Raw genomic sequence first — 21,844 nt, 5'->3', positions numbered from 1 at the left:
TATACAGATATTTGTAGGGACTCTGGATACCCAGCTTGAAACGGGGACAATCCCCAACAAACCGGGACGTCTGGTCACCGTGTGTGTTATGTTGCTGGTTAAGCAGTATAACATCAATCAAGTATAAATATAGTAGGCCTACAAGAATGTGCCGACAAAATGTATTTTGCAGTTCGCCTTTATTGATAGCCTGCTATTAGACTGTCAATAAACGACCCCACCCCCAAATATCTGAATCCCAAAACTGAAAACCCAATACCTACCCAGCGACCAAATAGTCGAATATTCGGGTCCAGCCCAACCAAACAGACAGCTCACGACTGCATATGTGGGGAGAGAAGGATTTCTGATGTGTTTCTACTGTAATGAATGTAGCCTTTTTTTCTTCTTCTTCTTCGACCAAATTGTTCATGTTGGTTAATAAGCATAGCGGCAGTGTGGGCTGTTTAAGTAGACCACCCCATGTCTTAGCATGAGTGTCACCACTGGGTGTCAGTGTCATGATTCATCTTTATGGCCGCGCATTGATCACTGGGGCTAATCACCACTACTAATAGCGCAAGTTGAACCCTAACCCCAGTTGCCATTGTTATTATTAGCTACTGTATATGAAAATGATTTGATAGTCCAATATGTTTGAATTTAAACTTCTGGTTTTTGTCTGGCTGCTCTTGGTCAAATGATCCCCAGTTTTGTATGACTGGTTCAATCCAGTTTACAAGCACTTTGCTCTGGTCAAATTGGACAAGTAGAGAAAATATTAAATATTACTACTGACTCTTTAATCATTTACCACCCTAACTGGAACCATCTATATCATGGTTAGGGTGAAAACTAAAATGTATTCAATGCAGGTAGTGCTGTGAGAATTAGTTGCTGTCTGAAGATCACTGAGGTTTAAAACTGATGCATGATGACTGAGAAACACCTGATCTTTCCAAGATGACATCTTCAGTTCAGATAATCCTTGTCTATCTGTATTCTCCCTGTGGTTATACTCTTATCCTGCTTTCTCTCTTCTCACCATTACCCTATTCTACTTTCTGAACAACGGTCAGCTGGGAGAAGCTAGAACTTCCTTGCAGCTTCAGACCAGTTCTTTGGGGCCACACAAAGCCACATCCAAGATTTATTTTAAAATTAGGGTTAGGATCAGTGTTAGGCTTAACTTACCAACTCCTAACTCAAAAATTCAGAAAACAGATTTTGCAACTGTGCATTTTATGCCACGTCTGGATATGTGCCTAGAGTGACTACTAACCCGAGAGGAGGCAAAACATACAAGAGACAAGAGGAGCAAGGCAGTGGAGATATCACATAGCAAAATGATCGCATAGCAGAAGCAGTGATAGAGATCTGACTGATGGTAGCAGCAGCACTTTCACACGCACCTATTGTATTCAGCAATTAAGCGCATGTGCAGTCCCCCCCTCCATCCTCTCTGTCTGTCTCTCTCTCTCTCTCTCTCTCTCTCTCTCTCTCCCTCCCCCAGCCATCCCCTCTCCTCCTCTCTATCTGTGCGTAGATGCAGTAGAACATTTCGTCTCTGGGGTGCTCAGACACTGCAGTGGAAGGTAGGGCTGGGCTTCTGCTGCAGCTGCTGTTCCATATTATGCTCTGAAGAATGGTGCACCAGGAGAAGTGTGTTTACCAGGTAAAGTGGGCGTTATATATGATTGTCTGTGTATACATACTCATGTCACAGTACATAAAAATTCTGAATGTGCTTGTTAAAAGAGAATAGGAGTATACTCCATGTATTTTTTTATTTGATGTCTGTGCCTTTTAATTTGTGTTACTGAGGTTATGGAGGATTTCTTCATTCTTGTCCCACTATTCATTGTTTTTTACAGATGTTTAGGTAAAATCCTGTTTTGTTGAGAGTGCGCATACAAAGGTGTTTGTGTGTGGGTGTGTATTACTTTATTTCTGTCAGGGTGGGTTGGTATGGCTGCAGTACACTACCTTGTCCTCCTGTAGTGAAACATGGATGGGAGAGGGAGGGTTTCTGGTCGTCATTGCTGTTCTAGACTGCTCCATGGAACTCCCTCTTCCTCTGTCCGATGCTGTTACGTCACAAGTTGACTCAGAGATGCGTCACAGAGCATTTGATCATGATGGGCAGCTGATATTCTAGCAGAGAGACAAAAATAACACAGAGGAGAAGGATTAAAGATGGAAACCCACCGAGAATCAGACATTTGAAAAAGTAGTTGGGCACGGGGGTAAATCTTCTGTACAGAGATGGGAAGGAACACAAAGCAAAATACGGCTTAGAGTGAGAACAACACATGATGGAGAGGGAAAGTAATGGTAATATAAAAGCATTAACACCCCAGTTTGATCAAAATTGTGGTCATGTGACAGACATCTTGCAGTAATTAAACTCAATTGACTGTTGAGAACAACACTTTTAATCAAAGCTTAAAAGTGTTAACATGTTCCAGTGATGGAAGAAAAGTATTTTTTTCAATACATTATTTTACTAATGTTCACCTCGCTTACAAGAGGAGGAAGTTTACTCAACCCATCCTTACCCATCCTACCAAAAGTCATACTACAAAGCTTTTTTTTTTTTTTTTTTAGTAAAACCTAATTTGAGCTACTTTTAATTTGTTTCACTGTATAAGGGAAGGATTGTATCCTGATATCTGGTTGGACAACCTTTAAGTTATTATTAAAATACGGAAGCATTCATTAGGTGTAGATTATATTGTGATTGCCTTATTCCTATGTGCCACCTGATCCCAAATGACTTCAGAATGGATGGCATTGCTCTTTTACAATGTTCTCCTCAAATTATATAGTCACTGTCTTGTCTCTGAGATGTGTTATGTTGCCATGGTAGCATGAAGGTTGACGACAGTGAAATAAAGAAGGTGATGGTAACAAAATTAATCAGTCACTGAAGAGTTTGGCATTCACAGATGTCTGTTCTTTTACATTTGTGGTGCTTTAATATGTGTGTATCACTAAATTGTCATTCTTGTTCTTATTCTAATTCTTGTTCCTTGTTTTCCTGGCAAAAAACACACTTGACAACCAATCTGTTGGTTGTCCTGTCATCTATGATAGTTTATATATCTGGTAATGTCATTGTTTATGTGTGTGTGTGTACAGTGCTCACGTGCTTCAGATGCACATGCACTGCTGCAGGCATGTACTGTTTTTTTTTTTCTTTATTTCTTCTTTCTTCACGGCCAGCTGAGTACATGCTGGATTCTATCCTCCAGCAGAAAGAAAGACCAAAATCTGTGTGTCTGAATCCCTGCATCTCTCTCACATTCCTCTGTCCAAAATTATCCTCTTTCCATCACCAGACACACAACCACTGTACAGTGATCTCAACAACAAACTGTGGGCTTTAGTGATCACAGAGAGATCTGGGATTCACGATGTAGTCTTCCTAATCTATGCAATCTATAGCATTGATGCTACCATAAGCTATGTTTGATATTCCACGTAAAAACCCTTTCTTAACTTGTGTATAGACTGTAACATACAATATATGAGTTGAGAAAGGACCGCTGGATTTGGTATTTAGTCACAGTAGTATCCACACATGAATTATTAAAATGGATGTTTTTTCTCTTTCCCTTCCAAAGGCACAGAGGAATGAGAGGGAGTCCATCAGACAGAAGCTAGCCCTTGGCAGTTTCTATGACGACGGACCTCTTATCTACACAGGCTGCAGCAAGAGTGGCAAAGGCTGTCTTACATCCCAGTGAGTGAGTGAGTGAGTGAGTGAGTGAGTGAGTGTGTGTGTATGTGGTGTGTGTATGTGGTGTGTGTATGTGGTGTGTGTGTGTGTGTGTGTGTGTGTGTGTGTGTGTGTGTGTGTGTGTGTGTGTGCTTATGCTTATTGCACTTGCATCTTTGCACATAGGTTGACATTGACTGATTAATGTGCTCTGCTTGTGCGTGGTGAATAAGTTTCTGTAGCGCCTGTGTTCAGCAGGCATGCAGAGTTCTGTGAATGGCTGAAGGTGACTCTACATTATAGCAGTGGCTAATGCCAATGAGTAATGAAGCAATAAAAGGGAAGAGAAACAAGCCCAGACCAGAAAGTGATAATTGGTGATGCAATACGGAATTTCAAGAGGGCACTCCTTTGAATGTTTTGAAACTTTGAAAGTCTGCTGGAGAAGTGTGATCACTTTCATATTTAGACATGGAGCCACAAATGAGCCTATTTTGACTAATTTCAATCAACAGCTTTATGAGAAAAAGCCAAGCACAAATAATCTTGAATTAGAGCCATATCTTTCAGGGTTTTACAGAGATGGATGATGTACATAACAAACAACTAGGCTTAGACATCAGGTTAAGTTTTATTCCACATGCTGTGTCATGCGTTTTAATAGTTACTGTCACCAGGGGAAAACTGTGCACACTTTAGCAGTGAATTAGGCAGTTTACCTTATTGTCCAGCAGAGGGCAGTAACAGGATAACTATGTGGTACTTTCTCAAGCACACACGGTCTGTCGTGTCTGTTTTTGAAAACAGGAATTCCCAGACAGGGAGAAAGAGAGAGGAGGAGCAGGGGTAGGAGGCTTTCAGAGAAAGAGTGATCGTTCCTGTAATGGCGTCGTCCCTGTAAACATTCCAGCTCACACAAATGACCCTGACTAATCCAGCAGCATCATGGGCATGTAATGACATGTTAGCCTTTGCCAGTGTTTCCCAGGCCATTCCTTGGATACCCACATTTGTTTCATACTTTTCCACTGTGCCCACATATGCAATTGTGGTTGCTCTCAACAAAGGCCAGGAGAGTAGGTGACACCAAGAATGAGATGTGACAGGGCTTAAATGAAATAATCTTGTGAAAGCTGCCAGGGTCTGCAGATAGATAATTCTGCGGCCAATGGACACACACATGCAATCCTAAAGAGGAGGACATAAGCGTAAAATACACGCCTAAACAATCATTGCGTACTGTATTGTGCATTGTTCTCACTCTTTTTAGACAGAGGATCACATGCTTACAAATAAAGAAAGTCAGTTGGTGAGTATCACATGAAATACTATGAATATTCACTCAGGATGGTGATACGAGAGAGTATGAGATGACAGTAATTACATTCTTGTATGTGTCAATTTTAGTGAAGCGAAAGGACATCTGTTTTAGGAGAACAGACTCAGAGTTATGAATGAGACAAACACAGAACAGACAAGTTTAACTGTGGACTATGAATAGAATCTCTCTCTCTCTCTTGCCCCCCCCTTTCTCACCCACTCTCTCTCTTTCTCTCTCTCTCTCTCACTCACACACACACACACACATGCATTCTTGACATGTTATTTTGCTGTAATATCATATTTTTTTGAGGTTGGAAATTCCTCCTGGAGCAGGTACTGGGAGTGTACTTGACGGGCCATTAGCTGAGGCAAGTTTATGGGGTTTCATGTAGGCTTGTGTTTTTTTTTAGTTTTTTTTGTGTAGTCATTCACAAGTTCACAGTTTCAGAAAGAAATAGCAACTCTCCACTTCACCTAATAAAAGCCACCCACATTACATCACTGTTAAAGAGAAGTCATGAGTGTACTGTAACTACTGCTGTATCGCGGACTTTCTCTGTTAGTCATGTAGAGTATGTAAATCAAATCATGCAGATGCATAATGAATAATCATGATGCAACAAACACACAGGAATAGAATCTGATAAAAAAATAAATAAATAAACAAGAGAGAGGATTCTGTTTTTTCTCATCCATCTCTCTCTCCTTCTTTCCCACTTTTTCTCCTTCTTCCTGTCACCCTCGCTGTTCTTTTTGCCTTGTGTGGTGTGGTGTGGGTGTGTGTATGCACGTGCGCCCCTGCCTCTCTGTGTGTGTGTGTGTGTGTGTGTGTGTGCGCTTGTGTGGGTGCTTGTGTGTAAGATAGACTCCAGAATGGGGTGAATCTGCAGATGTGCTTTGTAAATGACAGTAGCAGTGACAAGGACAGTGATGCAGAGGACAGCAGAACAGAGACCAGCCTGGACACGCCGCTGTCTCCCATGGTACGCTGCACAGACACAGTCTTCTGTGTGCGTGTGTGTGTCTGTGTATCTGTGTGTGTGTGTGTGCACGCGCGGGTGTGCGTGTGTGTGTGTATGTGTGTGTGTGTGTTAATGTGTGTGTGTGTCTATGTGTGTGTGTCCATGCGTGCCCGTGTGTGTATGTGTGTGCATGTGTGCGTGCGTACGTGCATGTGTATGTATGCACATACACACTAATCCCACATAGTGTATCCAGAGCTGTACCAGTGGGTCAGTGTTTGTGTCTCTGTGCTCTGGCTTCAGAGTAAACAGAGCTCGTCTCTGTCAGACCGGGACACTGGGGAGGAGGACTCAGACCCGCTGGAAGACTCGGAGTTCTGGCGGCTGCAGAGGAGGCTGCAGGAGGAGGCCCGCATTGCGCTGGCGTTGGCCCGGCCCATGGCCCGTATGCAAGTGGAGGTGGAGAGACAGATTCAACTCCACCGCAGGTCCCCCGTGGCCGACCTGGTCAGTTTAAAACACAAACTCACACACACATACATACAGATGCACACAATTTGTTCTTTCATTTAGTTCAAGGGTGGACAACGCACGTTCACTAGATTTGAGCCATAAGTAGAATCTGACATCAGATCCTCTAAAACATAATGGACTCAACTCTCAGGGCACTGGTGAGAACCAGCAGAGAAAAATACATGGGGAAAAATAGGTCAGAAAGATCAGTTTGTTTCGAGCAGAGCTTCTCACAGTCAGTGATTATTCAGGTCAAATACAGCCTTTGTAGTATTAAAGAGCAATGGCAGTAATAATGTGAAAATATCTTGGTTTAAATAACCATTTCTCTATGCTCTGCCTCAATACTCTGGCTTTGGAGTAGACTTGCATCTCACACAAAACACGGCACATACAGAATGGTGTTCCCGGGAATGTTCGGGAGAGAATTCTCAAATGAACAGACCCTCCCCCCGGTACCACATTACCACCATCCCGACCAATGGAAAAGCCCCTCTAAAAAATGTTATGTCATATTTCAACTTTCCCAGACAGCTGAGTGTGAAGATGCTGAGTTATAGCTCAGTGCTGAAGCTGCCAGATTCAGAGGTTCATCTATGATTAGCTCTCCCCTTACTCACCACTAAAAAAAGAGAAGCAGTCATCGCTCATGAAGTGCACTGAAGAAGAAAGGGTGGTTTCTTACACCTCGTACAACAAATGTCTTTCAGTGCAGAAATCCCCTGATCATAAAAGGCTTTATCATTGTATATTGACTTTTCTGTTTCTTGTATTCCTCTGAAATGACCTTTTTTACGCCAGTGATAAAACATCTTGTCATAGCATATGTGGCTAAGAGCTGGATATTAGTACTTTGTGGCTCTGTCTATGAGTCCTTTCCACAGCGCCTTAATTATTGAGTGGATGATTGAATCTTGGGTGTCAGAGTTGAATGACTTAGTTCAAAGACGTGCAAAGCTGGTGGGGTATGAGATGGCAAAACACTGCTCTTACAGCCAAAGAATCACTGTTAGCAACACTGTGATAAAGATCTACCCTTCAACTTTTACCCTTTACTCATGCCATACCGAACATTCTCTAAACTCTGTCTGATCTTCAGACAAGTTGCACAACCTTTCTAAGAGGCACCTGAGGGAAATAAAAATGCCTGTAGCTACATGTATATATTCATTGCCCTTTATACCTTAATACTCATTGCGTGTGGGTCGTTGCCAGTTCGTTCACTTCATCCCGTGTAGGTGTTGATTGTTAGCTTGACTCTGTGGAGGGATTTATAGTTCCAGTGAGTGTTACAGTAAATGAGGGATCTGTCCCTGTACAGTTGCCCCATCTGCCTCATATCAGTGAGTGTCTGATGAAGCGGAGCCTGAGACCAGTGGACATGAGAGACATGAGTCTGGGTCAACTCCAGGTCATCACCAACAGCCTCCACTCACAGATACAGAGTGAGTGCACAAAATACACACAGTCACACAGAGACATACACAGCCACACACACAAGGAGTATGCACAGTCACACACACAGACTCATGGTAACACACACACACATACACACAAACACACGGATGTACACTGTCACACATAGACATACACGCAGACACACACATACACACAGTAACACAAACACACAGAAACATACACAGAGACACAGACAATCTCACACACACACACACATGCACACAAGGCATGGACAGTCATACAGGCATACACACACAAGCTTTCTTTTGTAAAATATTAGAGGGTAAAGACAAAGGTCTTTCAGGATTATAGCTCTACTCTGTTATGGATAACTCATGATTATTATAATGATGATGATGATGATGATCCAGGTTTGAATGAAGAGCTGGTCCAGCTGTTGCTCCTCAGAGATGAGCTTCACATGGAGCAGGATGCTATGCTGGTGGATGTGGAGGACCTGACCAGGTGTGGCCTCTACCTCTGTCCTCCCAACCTACACCTCAGCATACACAAGCCTGCACTGCTTACTTCTTCTTCCACCTCTTTAAAGCCATAATATCCTTTTTTGACCTGTAAGGATTAACTTTCTGTCATTTCCTGCAGCTGACTGATCTTTCCCATAAAAGAGGGCGTTCAGTAGGGGACTCAAAACAAATAATATTGCGAAAGTGCTTTTCTTTTTCCCCCAAATAGCATGATTCATCAGAAAAAAGGGACATGAAAGTTTTATAGACAGTCCCCAACAAACATAGCCACTTGTGATCTCTAATAATCAGCTAAATTTTTTCTTTTTTCTTTTTCTTTTTTTTTTGACAGGCATGCTCATAGCCAACAGAGGCACATGTCCGAGAAAACTATTTCCAAATAGAGGAGAACTCACAACACTCTACAAACCTCCAGACCCAACTCCTCCCTGGAGGCCTTCTCTGAACGCAAAACCATGTTTAGAGGAGAAGTGTGTTAGATTATAATATGGTGTGCCAGTCTTGTCACAAACAGTTTATTTCTTTAACTCATCTCAGAGTTGGAGTCGATTCATTTCTAATTCAGTCAGGTGGAGGTGGGTTGGTGGATGGAAAATTCAGCTCCTGGAGCTAGAGAATGTACGATGGACCCTCCATCATTAAGAAACTGAATTTTATCTTTGAAAGCAAACTGAATTAAGAGTGAAGAGATCCAACTCTCCCTTCTAGTGGCTTTGTGCATCTTTGGCCATTTAAAGCTATGTGTGGGTGTTTGTCAGTTGACCACACTGTAAGCTTACCTGCATGTGCTCAGTGTGTGTAAGGAGGGCCTAGCTGCTCTATAAAGGATCGAAAGGCTTACATATAAAGTAGCATCTTGAAGACCTGTTGGTTTAAACACAGGAATGGCACTTTGCAATGTAAAGGTGGATAATTTCTTTATACAGGTGATGTCAGTTTTTTGGACATGCAGTGCAATACAGTTTAACATATACGAACCAGTCAGCAGCCTCTTTGTGCTAAATCTATGCTGATCTCTATATCTGCTCAACATTATGTGTTTTGTTTTGGTTTTTTTTGTTTTGTTTTTTTACAGCATATCTAAAACAAGTTTCTACTTCAGCTTGTGCAGGTATAATGGCTATCTATGAAACTATACGAATCTTCTATGTAGAACTCCACAGCACAATCACAATAACAAAAAAAATTGTTGATATCTAAAATCTATTCAAGTGTCTGATTGTGAAAGACGATGGAAAAGACAAATGTTTGAGAAATGAAACAGTTTTTCAGCTTTTTTCAGTGGTCTGATTTGTCTGATTTTAACTTCTTTTTTTTTTTTAATTCAGATTACTGAAGCATATTTCCATTTTTTAGGTTTAATGCATTTTACTTCACTCTTTTTTTTCTTTTCCTTTCTTTTTTCACAGATTATTGGAGTACATTTTAGTGAGCTGAAAAGAAAAATATGAATCAATAAATAAATGCTTTATGTGAAATAAGCAGTTGCAGGAATGAATCAAATGTTGTGCTTTATATATGAAAGTTATTGGAATCAAGAGTTAAAAGTTGAACATCTCGGTGAGAAGAAGCCACATCCAAACACAATTTGGATGAGATGAATTCTGAACTGACCGGGTAACTTGACTGATCAGAACCCCATTCAGGTTAAATTCCCCATCGTTTTCTATAAATCCTGTTCAGTTCCTAAATTGATTTTGAGGAATTGAATAGATTGATTCGAGAAAGAAACTTGTGACCACATGTGTGTACTACACTCAGTGCAGATTTCATTTCTCTTCTGTCTCTCGTTAATTTACGTGGTCTTAAAACATTATAAAATGTAATGTAGCCTTCGTGATTTAGGGCATTTCTTTACAGTTGTAATGCACTTAACACTCTATTACAGTGGTTCTCAACTCCAGTCCTGGGGGCCCACTGTTCAGCACGTCTTTGTTTTAACTCCTCTGAGCTCAGGTCTGACACACCTGATTCCACTGATCAGTTAATCATCAAGTCCTTGATTAGCTCAATTAACTGTGATAATGAAGAGTTAAAACAAAGACATGCAGGACAGTGGGCCCTCAGAACTGGAGTTGAGAACCACTGCTCCATTATACCAAAACACATCTTTCTGTTGTCATAAGCACATAGTCAGAGTCATGCAGCTCCTGAGGTTATTAAAAAGCCCATAAGGGAAGGAAAAAATAGCCCCTATCCGGTTCCTCTTTGTGGCTGGATGATGTGAAAAACGCCCACAATGTTTACACTGCGATGCTATGGAGAGAGAAAGAGTGCAGAGGGACCGCAGAGTCGTGTGTCTGTGACATAACCTTCAACAAACAAGAATGACATCAGCTTTTACCGAAAATAAGAAAAAAAAAAAAAAACAAAGTTCAAATTAGATGTTTTAAGAGCGAAAGAAAAAATCATAAGTGGGCCAAATTTCTTTTCTTTAAGCCCTTTCCCTACCTGTGTACCTTTACTTTTGTTTCGTCATTGTTCAATTTTCTTGGTATTTCCTGAAGGCTTCTTAGGAAAGCTTGTGTTTTCCTGTCTTTAAAATATTATTTCATTTATTTAAATTAACCGCTAACTTTAAAAAAATTACACAGCTGTAACAGTTAATTAAAAGGCATTAGCAAGCCCATAAATGTGAAATCTTGGAACAGGAGTAAAGAAAATGGGTACTTTTTTCACATTTTAAATTGTAAAGCATTTCACTGAAAAGATTTTTTTCAATCTCAGAAACAGTTTACAATTAAGTAGACCCCAAATGATGGGATACCACATAATTAATAACATCCAAACACAAAAGGGGCATCAAACAGTTCCATGTATAACATACAAAACATGAATATATACGTGTATATATATATATATATGTACAGAGTACAGAATATGTATATATGTGTGTGTGTGCGTGTGTGTGTATCCATGGTTTAAGATGGTATAAAACATTGTATAAAACTAGAAAAATTAAAATTAAATATCTACATTTTCAGAGAAAATTCAGCCCCACGTTTTGTCTCAACAGACGTTCAATGTGTATATCAATCATATCAATGAAGAATAGAGATAAAATTTCTACGCTCGGCTAAGCCATTCTATCAGTCTTTTTTGGCGGTCTCTCTGCACATGCACACTGATAAAAAGAAATAAAAAATGTTCATTCATCGATAGTGGTATAATTAGTCTGAGGGTTAACCATGGCTTAACCTAATGTTAGTAACAATTCTAACGAAAGACGACGTGTGTAAGTGAAACACGGAACATTCATAAACCATATTAAGAACTAAACCACAAAGGTTCTCTATACCAACAAAAGCCTCACGGAGTAGAAGTGTGAAATCTGATTAGGCAGATCGAAACAGTGGAGCGTTAATTCCAGTATCATTAAGGAGCTAAACTCTAATAACAATATCTTTAACATCTAGGAAATTACAAGAGTGACACACTCACAATGTTTACTTTCAATTCATACATTATAATATTGGACCTAAGGAAAATCCCTGTCCAGTATTTCTACACAGTATAAATACGTACAGAACCGGAGGTGGCAGAGTTCACAAAGCAAGCTAAAGACCTGCGATTGTAATCATGCTGAAAAGAGTCTGTCAGTGTGAGTATTTCCTGTATTGTCTTGTGTTGGTTTCTACTGTATTTACTGAACAAGCGGCCAGATCTACTCATTTTCGAATTAACTGCGGAGCATTTTTCTTTTCAAGTTTTTATAACACTATATCAGCTACAGGCCATGGTATTGTATGGGCCTACACAAAAGGACCGCTGAGTAAAAATAACAAATCCCGCTGAACTTGTTTTTTGTTGTTGTTGTTTTTCCTTTCAGCGGTAACTTTGAGAGTGTTTTTTTTCACACTCTTCGCCTGTAGTTGGCATGTGAGTTTCTGCAGTCCTGTAGGAGCTCGAAACGCAGTGGCGCCTCCGAATTCCGCGCAGTGCATAGCCTTTGCGCGTTCGCTTCTTCAGAATGTAACGGAGGCGCTGGAAATTGTAAGTGACAGGAACAGTCAGACGTAAGGGTTTGTTTCTCCTGAAAAAAGTTTGAAACATACCTCAGTGCTGTAAAAGTGTTGACAAAGTGCCTGTGTTGTTGTCCTCGTTTAGGATCGCTTATTCAAAGGAATAAACTGCACAGAACAGAGCATGGAAATTTACCACAGGACGAAAACGGTCTCTGCTTGCGCACCGAAGGTAAGGGCATTTTGTAAACTGCTGCGCTGAATAATTTTGGCGAGCATTGTTAAAACTTTAGGGGTTCATAGACCTTTTTATACTCAGATACATAAAAATGAGTAAAATTAACGGCTAAAAAATAACACAATGTTGAATCAGTTAAATTAGTCAGTTTGGGTGTTTATCTGCAACTTCTCTGAATTTTTTTTTTCAATATTGTACAGCGACATTTGCAAAACTGAGTAGTCTATCTGATGTCCTTTAGCCCGATGCCCTTTAGCGTCATATCAGTCACATCCTACTTAAACTTGTCTCCCATTGCTCTTAGTGCTATGAGTTAATTTTCTTTTTCCTCCACAACAGTACTCTACATGCTCTGGTAACAGTGTCATCGATTTTGATCAGGTATTAACCCTGGCAAGAAGAATGTTTTCATTTCTTCTTCTTGGCCTTTTTCCCTTATGGAATAGTGATCTTTTGTCCAATTTCGACACGTGATCAGTCTTTTTTCATCGGGTCAATCAGTCATTTTCATTTCTGCGCAGGACAATTGTCTAAGCAACGTCATGGACGACCTGCGCTACTACCGCGCTGCCATCCAGGCCCACCCTGACCCAGATATAATTCTCAGCCCCACCGTGAGGAGTATTGACGTCTTCATGGAAGTATGTGTTTAGTCAATGAATGTTGAAAGAATCATTTGTACAGTGGTCCTCCGTGTGGGAAACTGCAGTCTACTGTTTTTCTGTATAGGAAGAATTGTGACAGGTTGTTTGTATCTGGGCCTAAATAAGAAAATAAATGAGAAATAAAAATGTTCAAATGTATGAATGTGAATTAGTATGTTCTCTCCATGCTGATTATTGTCTCTGTTCCTGTTTATTTCTTCGTTTTTTTTTTTTTTTATCAGAACTGCTTCTCCAAAAATCTCCAAAAGGATAAGGGGCCTAAGGTAAGGAGCTCTCCCTTAATCTGAGTCAGTTTCAGTTTTATGTGGACAGTATTTTTGACATTTTTTGACAGAGGAATTATCTCAAAACAGCTTCACAGAGCTGCAGACCTAAAACTCCCAATGAGTAAGCCTAAGACAGTAGTAGAGAGGGAAAAACTCCCTGAGATAGAACAGATGAAACCATGAGAGGAACCGCACCTGGAGAGGGGACTGGTCTTGGACAGCAAATTCTCTATTTAAAAAAAAAAACTGGGGGGGGGGAGGTAACCATTACGGCTAAGTTCTCCCTGACACTGTCAGTAAAACAAGACTGACAACTAAGTTCATGTGAGTTTTTTTCTATATCTGTAAACAAGCTTTGCCTAAATCCTCCACAGGAACACACACTATGACTGAGAGAGCAGTCTACACCTAGCGTTCCTGAATTTGCCAGTAAGAGTGATCTTTTTTCCCCAGGTTGTTCAAGTTCATGAAAACACTTTTGATGAAAGACTGAGGCTGTGTAAAGTACTGAAGGGGTTCCGTGTTCGTGCCATCACCATCAACAGGATCATAAATTACATCTGGACCGAAGACTTAGATGAGTAAACACTACAACAGTTAGAAGAATCATCACAAGTCCTGAGGATCCATGATCATAAAAAAGCAATGCAACAACCAAAACAACAACCAAACAAGCCGAAAAAACAGAGTTTTTAATGAAATGTTCACTACTATCTGAGTGTGATTATGGTAGCCTAATATTGAAGAATACTTGCTACTTATTACAGTAAAATCTACGTAGGGATTCACAAAACTACACAAATTAGCCTTGCACAGGCTGGATGGAAACATGCCACTTTGAAAGACTTAATTTATGCAACACCAATACATAAACTATAAGCCACTGTTGTTAGATTTGTGCTCTATTTAATGATATTTAAAAATTATTTATTTGTGTGTTTTATGCCTGTTTTGCATAACACAGAGGGCATCTTAATGTTGTGACACGTTAGAAATGTTATTTATGAAGTCATATTTATGTTATAATTACTTTTCTTGGAGTTACTTATTTCGGTATTTATAAAAATATTTTCAAGTAACTTATTGAAAATAAAGATACCAGACTATCACTGCAGAACTGAATTGGGTTGCGTCATTTCTCTCGAGCAAGGACAACACAAACGTGCGCAGGCTTAGGAGGTGAATCTTTTGGCAACAAAATAGCCATCTGTCTTTATCCCACAAAATATAACTCAACCGTCTCTGTTATTTTGATACAGTTAAATAATGACCCCCAACTTAATATTAAACCGTTTGACTAAAGTAATGAGTGATGTGCTTGGAAAACTATGACAGGTTCAACACTTGCGATGAAACTTGATTTAGCTAAGTGAGAATTACTTTCAAGAAAATTTCTCATGCGTTTTCTCATTAATTTCAAGCAAATCTGCCATGATGGCATAAATTTAACACAAACAGATTTACAGAGGTATCGACGCTTTCATTGTTTCAATCGTTATGTCATTATCGATTAGAAATAAGTGCCGGGTGTGAGATGTTAATTTGACGTATCTGATTGGTTGACAGCTAGTGTATCGCGATTCGACGAACGTGGGCGTTTAAATTGCCAGCTAGTTACATCTGATAGTTCCGGAGGGTGCAGCTGCAACAGTTTACCTGTAGATGAGCGCTGTTGCCTAGTTTAGTGATGGAACACTGTCGAAAGCACCCGAAATTCGTTGCTGTTTTATTAACATTGCTGATCCTTGCCGAACGCTATCCCTCCAGTTATTCTCAGAAGGATGTTAAAAGCCAGGCAGTTTTAAATCAGCGGCAAGTTTACGTAAATCAGCAAAATTCGGCTAAGCTGGCTACTGGACCCACTCGGCGCCCACATCCAAAGACAGTCTTAGTTACCTGCAATGAACGTGCCATAGAGGTAGTGGTGAAAGCAGATTTATTTGAGACCGGTATCCTCGTGGAACCTGAGGATCTGTGGTTGGGTGCGTCCTCAGGGCATGAAGGGAAGTCCCAATATGTGTGTGGAGCTGTGTCGACTGGAGAGTCTGAGTACACAGTTTACGCAGAGCTTAATGATTGTGGAACCCAGCTCTATGTAAGTTAGTTATGTGTCCAGTTCTTTAGCCAACAGAATGGATGATTATCCATTTTGATAGACAACATTTTGCAGCTGTACGTTTTCATAATGGAAACAACAGAAATGTTTGTTTCATGCCTTGATTGGTTTCAAACTTGTGCATACCATTTCAGCTCACAGAGGATGCAGTAGTTTATGCCAACCAGCTTGTCTATTCCCCTAACCCGTCTCCAGATGGAGTCATCCTTCTGGAGGGTGTGGTGATACCCATAGAGTGTCATTATCGAAGGTGACTTTTTAATAAGCAATATTTTAATTGTACTCACACTCCCCTCTGATCAGTATCATTTGAATTATATATTTGAATGCCTGAGAATGATTAATGCCATTTAAATGATGCAGGAGATATGCTCTGGATAGCGTTGCTGTTGTACCCACATGGATCCCCTTTGCCTCCACTGTTACTGCCAATGACATTTTGGAATTCCACCTCAAGATAATGTCTGGTACGCTGTAGAGGTTCCGCCCCTTCCTCTTGGTTGCCAGTGGCTCTTATAATGGTTCCTTTTACTTTTCTTAAAACCTCTGCAATATATACCTATAAACACCCTCTAACCTGAAGCTTAGACTCATTATAGTTATTGTTATCCAAACCATGGAATGTGTCATGTGCGTGCATCACAGCTGCTGAGCCAGAGGTTCAATATCTCTTTATTTATATGAATAAAAATGTGTATATATGTTTCTCTGTAGATGACTGGACACATGAGAGGGGCTCAAACATCTTTTTCCTTGGTGATGCCATTCACTTGGAGGCATCAGTTACTGTGGCCCGCCATGGGCCCCTCCGACTGTTTGTGGACAGCTGCGTGGCCACACCAACTCCTGACCCGAATGGAGATGTCAAATATTCCTTTATAGAGCACTACGGGTGAGATCAACTGACTTGTTACTTTTCATTCCATTAGCTCAACCTGTCTCCTTAAAGTTCGTTTTCTCTGTCTTTTTATTTTCAGATGTCTTGCTGACAGTGTGCTTACTGGTTCGGACTCCAGGTTCTTACCCAGAGTTCAAGATGACAAACTGCAGATAGCACTTGATGCCTTCCACTTTTATCAGGGCACTGGTAATTTGGTGTGTAACTTTTTCGCATAATCACATAGCAATGCTTCTCTCATTCATATCTGAGTAACTCATCCATTCCTGCCCACAGATCTACATTGTTTGTCATCTCAAGGCAGTCCCTGCAAACCAGGTGGTTGACTCCCAGAACCGCGCTTGTGCGTCTGTGGACAAAATGTAACTAATGGTGTCAAGTCATAAATCTGTTCTGCTGTTAGTGAACTTTGTGCTTTTATATGACTGCAAATATATTTATGGTGAGCAAAGGAGAGATATCTGCTTGTCTTTGTTGACTTTGGTGTGTCACTTGGGAATGCTGTTGTACACAACTTCATGTTTCTTCTCCTTCAGGTGGAGGTCTGTGGATGGTAATGATCAGGTTTGCCGCAGCTGCGACAAAGCCATTAGGGCTTCCATGCCAAAATCTACTAGGCTGCCTCGTGTTGTGTCGACGACAACGACCACAAGGCCTCCACAGACAAGAAGCACTAAAAAGCATGAATCTGCCAGCTTCTTTCGTGTTAGACCCGGTCAGTCTTTCAGACAGCTTTATGAAAACCAGCTGAATGAGCTACCTGCCCAGGCTGATTACAGTGGTCTGTCAAAGAGGGGAGCAGACGCAAAAAAAGGTAGAGGTTTCTCCCAAACACCTAATCGATTAAGCGTGTGAACGTCTGAACACCTGAGTTCTGTAGCCATTGCCAGTTTTGAGCTAACGTATTAGTTAGGATAGAGCAAGGTGGTCAAGTGCTACTGAATGGCAAGAGATGATATACGAATATCAATGACCGATTGTTTTAGTCAGGCTATTTTGGACCAAACAAGGTGTAAACACGAGCTATTGAATGATCTACCACCTTTTTGTCTTTTCTTTCGCTCTTTACAGCATGGGGAAAAACTACTTTCTTGGGGCCCCTTATTTTGTCCCCCCCTCAAGGGGTTACCCCCAAAACTGTAGCTCCAACTAATGTAGCCATTCCCGTCAGTGCAATAATTGAGGAACTTGGGGATATGTCCCTCAGTGGAACAGGAACCACCACCGCTGCTGATGTTTTGGAGCTTAAGACCACTGCTAAAGGTGGAACCCTAACCCTGATGGAGGAAACAGGCTTCATCAATAAATCCACCAAAAACTCTTCTGCCACCTGAAAGGGTGATGGAATTGATCAACCTCTGTCTGAAATATGACTATACCTTAGGTTGGAGGATCACCCCCCCCCCCCCCCCCCCCCCCTCCCGGCAATGATTTGTACCCTTCTTTTTCAGAGAAAATATTCAGGAAATGTACTCAACATACAGAAATGTGGATTAAAATCTTTTTATAATCAGATTTCAGTCTGGTCTGTGCTCACTCAATTGTTTAATATTCAACAAGCGTTCTCTCCTGTTTAACTGCAGTGCAGTAGCACATACACAATGAAGTGATTATGATCTTTGATGCTTTAACAGGCTAGACCACATCTGACTATGTATGCATCCAGTCTGACATGCCACTAAATTGACATGAAAGGATTCCTCTTGGTGCTGATGACTTCAGACAAGTCCATGGATAACATACAGTGCATTTCTTTTGATTAAATTTAGGTATCCTGCATTTAACAATTCAAACCCAAAAACAAGCCCTGACCAGTGCCATCATTACAAAAAAAAAAAAAAAATACCATGATCAAACCTGTGTGTGTGTGGGGGGGTGATATTAGCAAATTCATTGATTCCTTATAGTCTTAACAGATTTTTGACCCAAATATTTTACAGTGTCCTTAATGTTATTGTCTTCAGATGTGATTTTCACCATGTGCGCTATTCGTCTAAAGCCTTCCTCCAGTCCTGCACCTGTCATAGCTGAGCACGGCTGAACGAACCAGTCGCGGTCGCTGCAGGTCCTCCTCAAGTTGAAGGTCTCGGTCAGCTCCGCGGCCGTCACAGCGCCTGGAATGTCCTGTTTGTTGGCGAGAACCACCACAGGTAATCCTCTCAAAAGATCGTTCCTGAGCGTGCGCTCCAGTACGTTCCGGGCCTCGTCTAAGCGACGCCTGTCGGAGCAGTCCACAACGAACAGGATTCCAGCTGTGTCCTGATAAAAATTCCTCCAGTGCACACGCATCTTATACTGACCGCCAACATCCCACACTGTCAAGGCGATTTTTCTCTTATTTGACCTGGCATCGATCATCTCAACGTTAAATCCAATTGTCGGGACCGTGGTAAAATGTTCATTATATTTAAGTTTGTAGAGAAGAGTTGATTTGCCGGCTCCATCCAGACCAAGGAGAAGAATAGGAACTTGTGATTTGGATCCCCGCACACCCATATGTGTTTGCAAAGAATCACTTAGTCTAGAGAAAAATTCTCAAAACCCAGTTGTTTTGTCGAGGGCTAAACTTGTCCCTTCACTGTCTCCGCTCTTCCTGTTGTTTGCTCAAGGTTTGTGTATTGTCTTTTGTTACTGAGTGAGTTATTATAGCCCACTTATCAACTCGGACTTCTATGATAAAGCGCAGGGTCAAAGTATAACACAGAACTCGTGGACACGAGTATAGTTTACAAATTTCTCGTGAAGGGGGCTAATTTTGTGGCACAAGACAATGGTATGATGAAGTTTTACATTTCACTCTGACGATCATTTACTTGAAATATGTTAGGCTGAAGGATCAATATTTGAAGAACCTCTTTTTTGAAGAACCCCTTTTCCTCCCTATTTTCACAATAGAGGCAGGGTTAGTAAAGCAGGTCATACGTTTCCGTATTTTTACGCGCAATATTTTGAGGGGCCCTTTCTATAATGTAACATGCAGGAGCACTCGGCTGACCCCCTAAGTAAAGTTCAACATTTTCGTGTAAGTGTCTGCGTTAAAAATGACACACCCTGTATCATTACACACGTATAGGTCATACACAGTGTAAATTAAGCCATGTGTATTTACAGCTCAGGCACACATTGTACCGCATGTTTTCAAGCGTAAGATGATGCAGTCACAATTACAGTTCCTCCTCCAAAGCCAATCAGTCTTATACCTGGTCTATGACTCCTTTTCTGACTGCACAGTAGAGGCTCCGGCGTATTGCGCCAACATATGCTAACACCCGTATAACTTTTAGACTTTTCGAATCCTCATTTGAGGCGAACAGCATTGCAAATGGACGCAGAGATAGCCCATGTCTCACATTTTCACTCTTTAAACACATGACCTGGTGCTTTCGAATAATTCATGATATTGTCGTTACATTACTGAGACAACCGGGGGCGGACAGAGTTTTGCAGTCAAATAGGCCTAGTTGTCATCGGTATGTCCAATCGGATAAAGTAAATGGCTTCTGATAAGACAGAAAGAGAAGGTCGATGAAAACACATGCCGAGACGATCAGTGAACAGCAGACCTTAAATATCACACATTCTTCCCTGTATATCAATAACTACAGGCCTAATTTAAAAGCGTAGATGCCTGCCGTCATGTATTTAATTATTTAATTATTTAAACCCCCCGTCAACAAAAACTACTGGGTTATGGTGACAAGATGAAAAACAAGCATCGTTGACACAGACGGCAAAAAAACTGTATAGTTCATGCTCAAACCCATATTCCATAATCCCTTCAGAACTATGCCCAGCAGCATCCCACAAATGATGATGGGAGTAGGCTATGTGTTCAGTAAAACAAGGCGTTCACCCAGAAATCCATTTCACCTGGCACGCATAGTTTACATTTGCCAAGTTTTGGAAGGTTCTTTCTAAGTATCCAAGGCACCAACGTACAGAAATGTTCAATCAGTAATGCTTCTCTCCTTACATGTTCCTGCATATCAACTCATTTATCGCTGAAAACTGCACCCTGGTGGTTAGACGGTTACGCATCTCCATGGGCAGCCTGTTAATGTAGGCTTCAGGATGGAGAGACATCGCCGAGAAAAAGCAAAGGTTTCTCTCGAGGTACACAGCCACTTTAAGTTCTCCATCCTCAAGATCTTGCCAAGCACTCTCTAGGCTTCATCCACACCCCTCCTGTGGCGTCCTCAACAAAAATCAGTCCCGGAGCGTCGGAGTTGTGCCAGCTGTAACGATTCCAGCTCTTTCGCTTCGCTGCCTTAACGGCTGCGTTTTGCGAGATGCTGGACAGTCTCTTCATTTTAACGGACTCAGTGGAAGAGACCGACGCTAAAGATTTCTTTGATCTTTGGTACACTTGATCAAGCTGGCCACTTGCACCAAAGCGCACATACAACACCTCTGCGTCAAGAGATGACTTGGAGCCCCGCTGTCCCATTCTTTAAATAAACGAATAAACAAATGAATGAATGAATGAATGAATTAGTTAACTCGAGCCCTTTGCTGTCTTTTGAAGGCAATGGTAGGAGCTCACGCTATTTAACTTCGTGCTTGGATGTCATTTCCTTTTACTGGCTTGGCTTCCCTTAACAATGCGATGACAGGTACGGGTCTGTCGGTTCTTGTAATGCTCTAGTGCGAGGGTGACTCACTAGGACTTTCGGTAAGCTTACTTAACGACAGGGTCTCAGGCCAGTGGCATTTAAGATTTTCATATTTCAGTTTACAAACTGCGCGCTATTCTGGGTTATTCCACCTGCCCCCAGACGTCATTATAGGCTGCGTTCCTTTTCGTTGGTGTTAAGATTTCTGCCGCAGCCCTCGTGGACTGGAGCTGTGGAATACTAAAATAGCGCCTTGGTGTTTGGTTACCTAATTACTCTGCTCAGTGGAATGGTATAGATGTGTTTGCACTCTAAGCGTGGCATCCCAGAGGTCACCCAGAAGCATCTCACCTACGTCATGAAATTGTTTTGAGACACAAACTCTCCTCAATATGGTTATATACAGCATCTATGAGATATTCACTTATACCGACTTTAAGAAGAATCTTAATAAGACTTTTAAATCTTTAATAAGAATAATTTGTTTGCGTGACGCACAAGTGCATTGCATAAGACTGTATGACACATGAACAACCCTCGATAAACGGTCTTAAATTATTATTCATCAGAAGAACGTACGTTATGTAGTTACTACGTATGGTTTATTGTCATCCAAAAACTCTCACAAATTTCCTGATAAAGAAA

The 21,844-nt window shown here is 41.1% G+C and overlaps 4 protein-coding genes across 4 annotated transcripts; 3 read left to right on the top strand and 1 right to left on the bottom strand.

Moving 5' to 3' along the window:
- The first annotated feature begins 1,624 nt into the window (after positions 1 to 1,624).
- On the top strand, positions 1,625 to 8,824 carry LOC115813215 (schwannomin-interacting protein 1-like). Its single transcript, XM_030775830.1, has 7 exons — positions 1,625 to 1,654; positions 3,606 to 3,724; positions 5,889 to 6,006; positions 6,289 to 6,492; positions 7,820 to 7,943; positions 8,328 to 8,421; positions 8,773 to 8,824. Exons 1-7 carry the CDS (start codon positions 1,625 to 1,627, stop codon positions 8,822 to 8,824), a joined length of 741 nt encoding a protein of 246 aa, XP_030631690.1.
- Positions 8,825 to 10,038: 1,214 nt separating this feature from the next.
- Positions 10,039 to 14,157, top strand: LOC115812328 (interleukin-12 subunit alpha). The gene is made up of 5 exons (XM_030774812.1): positions 10,039 to 10,058; positions 12,314 to 12,434; positions 12,549 to 12,648; positions 13,143 to 13,282; positions 14,026 to 14,157. Exons 1-5 carry the CDS (start codon positions 10,039 to 10,041, stop codon positions 14,155 to 14,157), a joined length of 513 nt encoding a protein of 170 aa, XP_030630672.1.
- A 1,102-nt stretch (positions 14,158 to 15,259) lies between these two features.
- zp3b (zona pellucida glycoprotein 3b) lies at positions 15,260 to 17,920 on the top strand. The gene is made up of 8 exons (XM_030774811.1): positions 15,260 to 15,667; positions 15,823 to 15,938; positions 16,052 to 16,155; positions 16,403 to 16,580; positions 16,666 to 16,783; positions 16,863 to 16,948; positions 17,123 to 17,301; positions 17,709 to 17,920. Exons 1-8 carry the CDS (start codon positions 15,260 to 15,262, stop codon positions 17,918 to 17,920), a joined length of 1,401 nt encoding a protein of 466 aa, XP_030630671.1.
- A 556-nt stretch (positions 17,921 to 18,476) lies between these two features.
- arl14 (ADP-ribosylation factor-like 14) lies at positions 18,477 to 19,082 on the bottom strand. The gene has a single exon (XM_030774809.1). It carries the CDS (start codon positions 19,080 to 19,082, stop codon positions 18,477 to 18,479), a length of 606 nt encoding a protein of 201 aa, XP_030630669.1.
- Between the last annotated feature and the right edge of the window lie 2,762 nt (positions 19,083 to 21,844).

The sequence above is a fragment of the Chanos chanos genome, chromosome 5 (assembly GCF_902362185.1).
Source record: "Chanos chanos chromosome 5, fChaCha1.1, whole genome shotgun sequence".
Classification (NCBI taxonomy): Eukaryota; Metazoa; Chordata; class Actinopteri; order Gonorynchiformes; family Chanidae; genus Chanos; species Chanos chanos.
The sequence above is the reverse complement of the archived record's forward strand: the minus strand, read 5'-3'. Positions and strand labels throughout refer to the sequence as shown.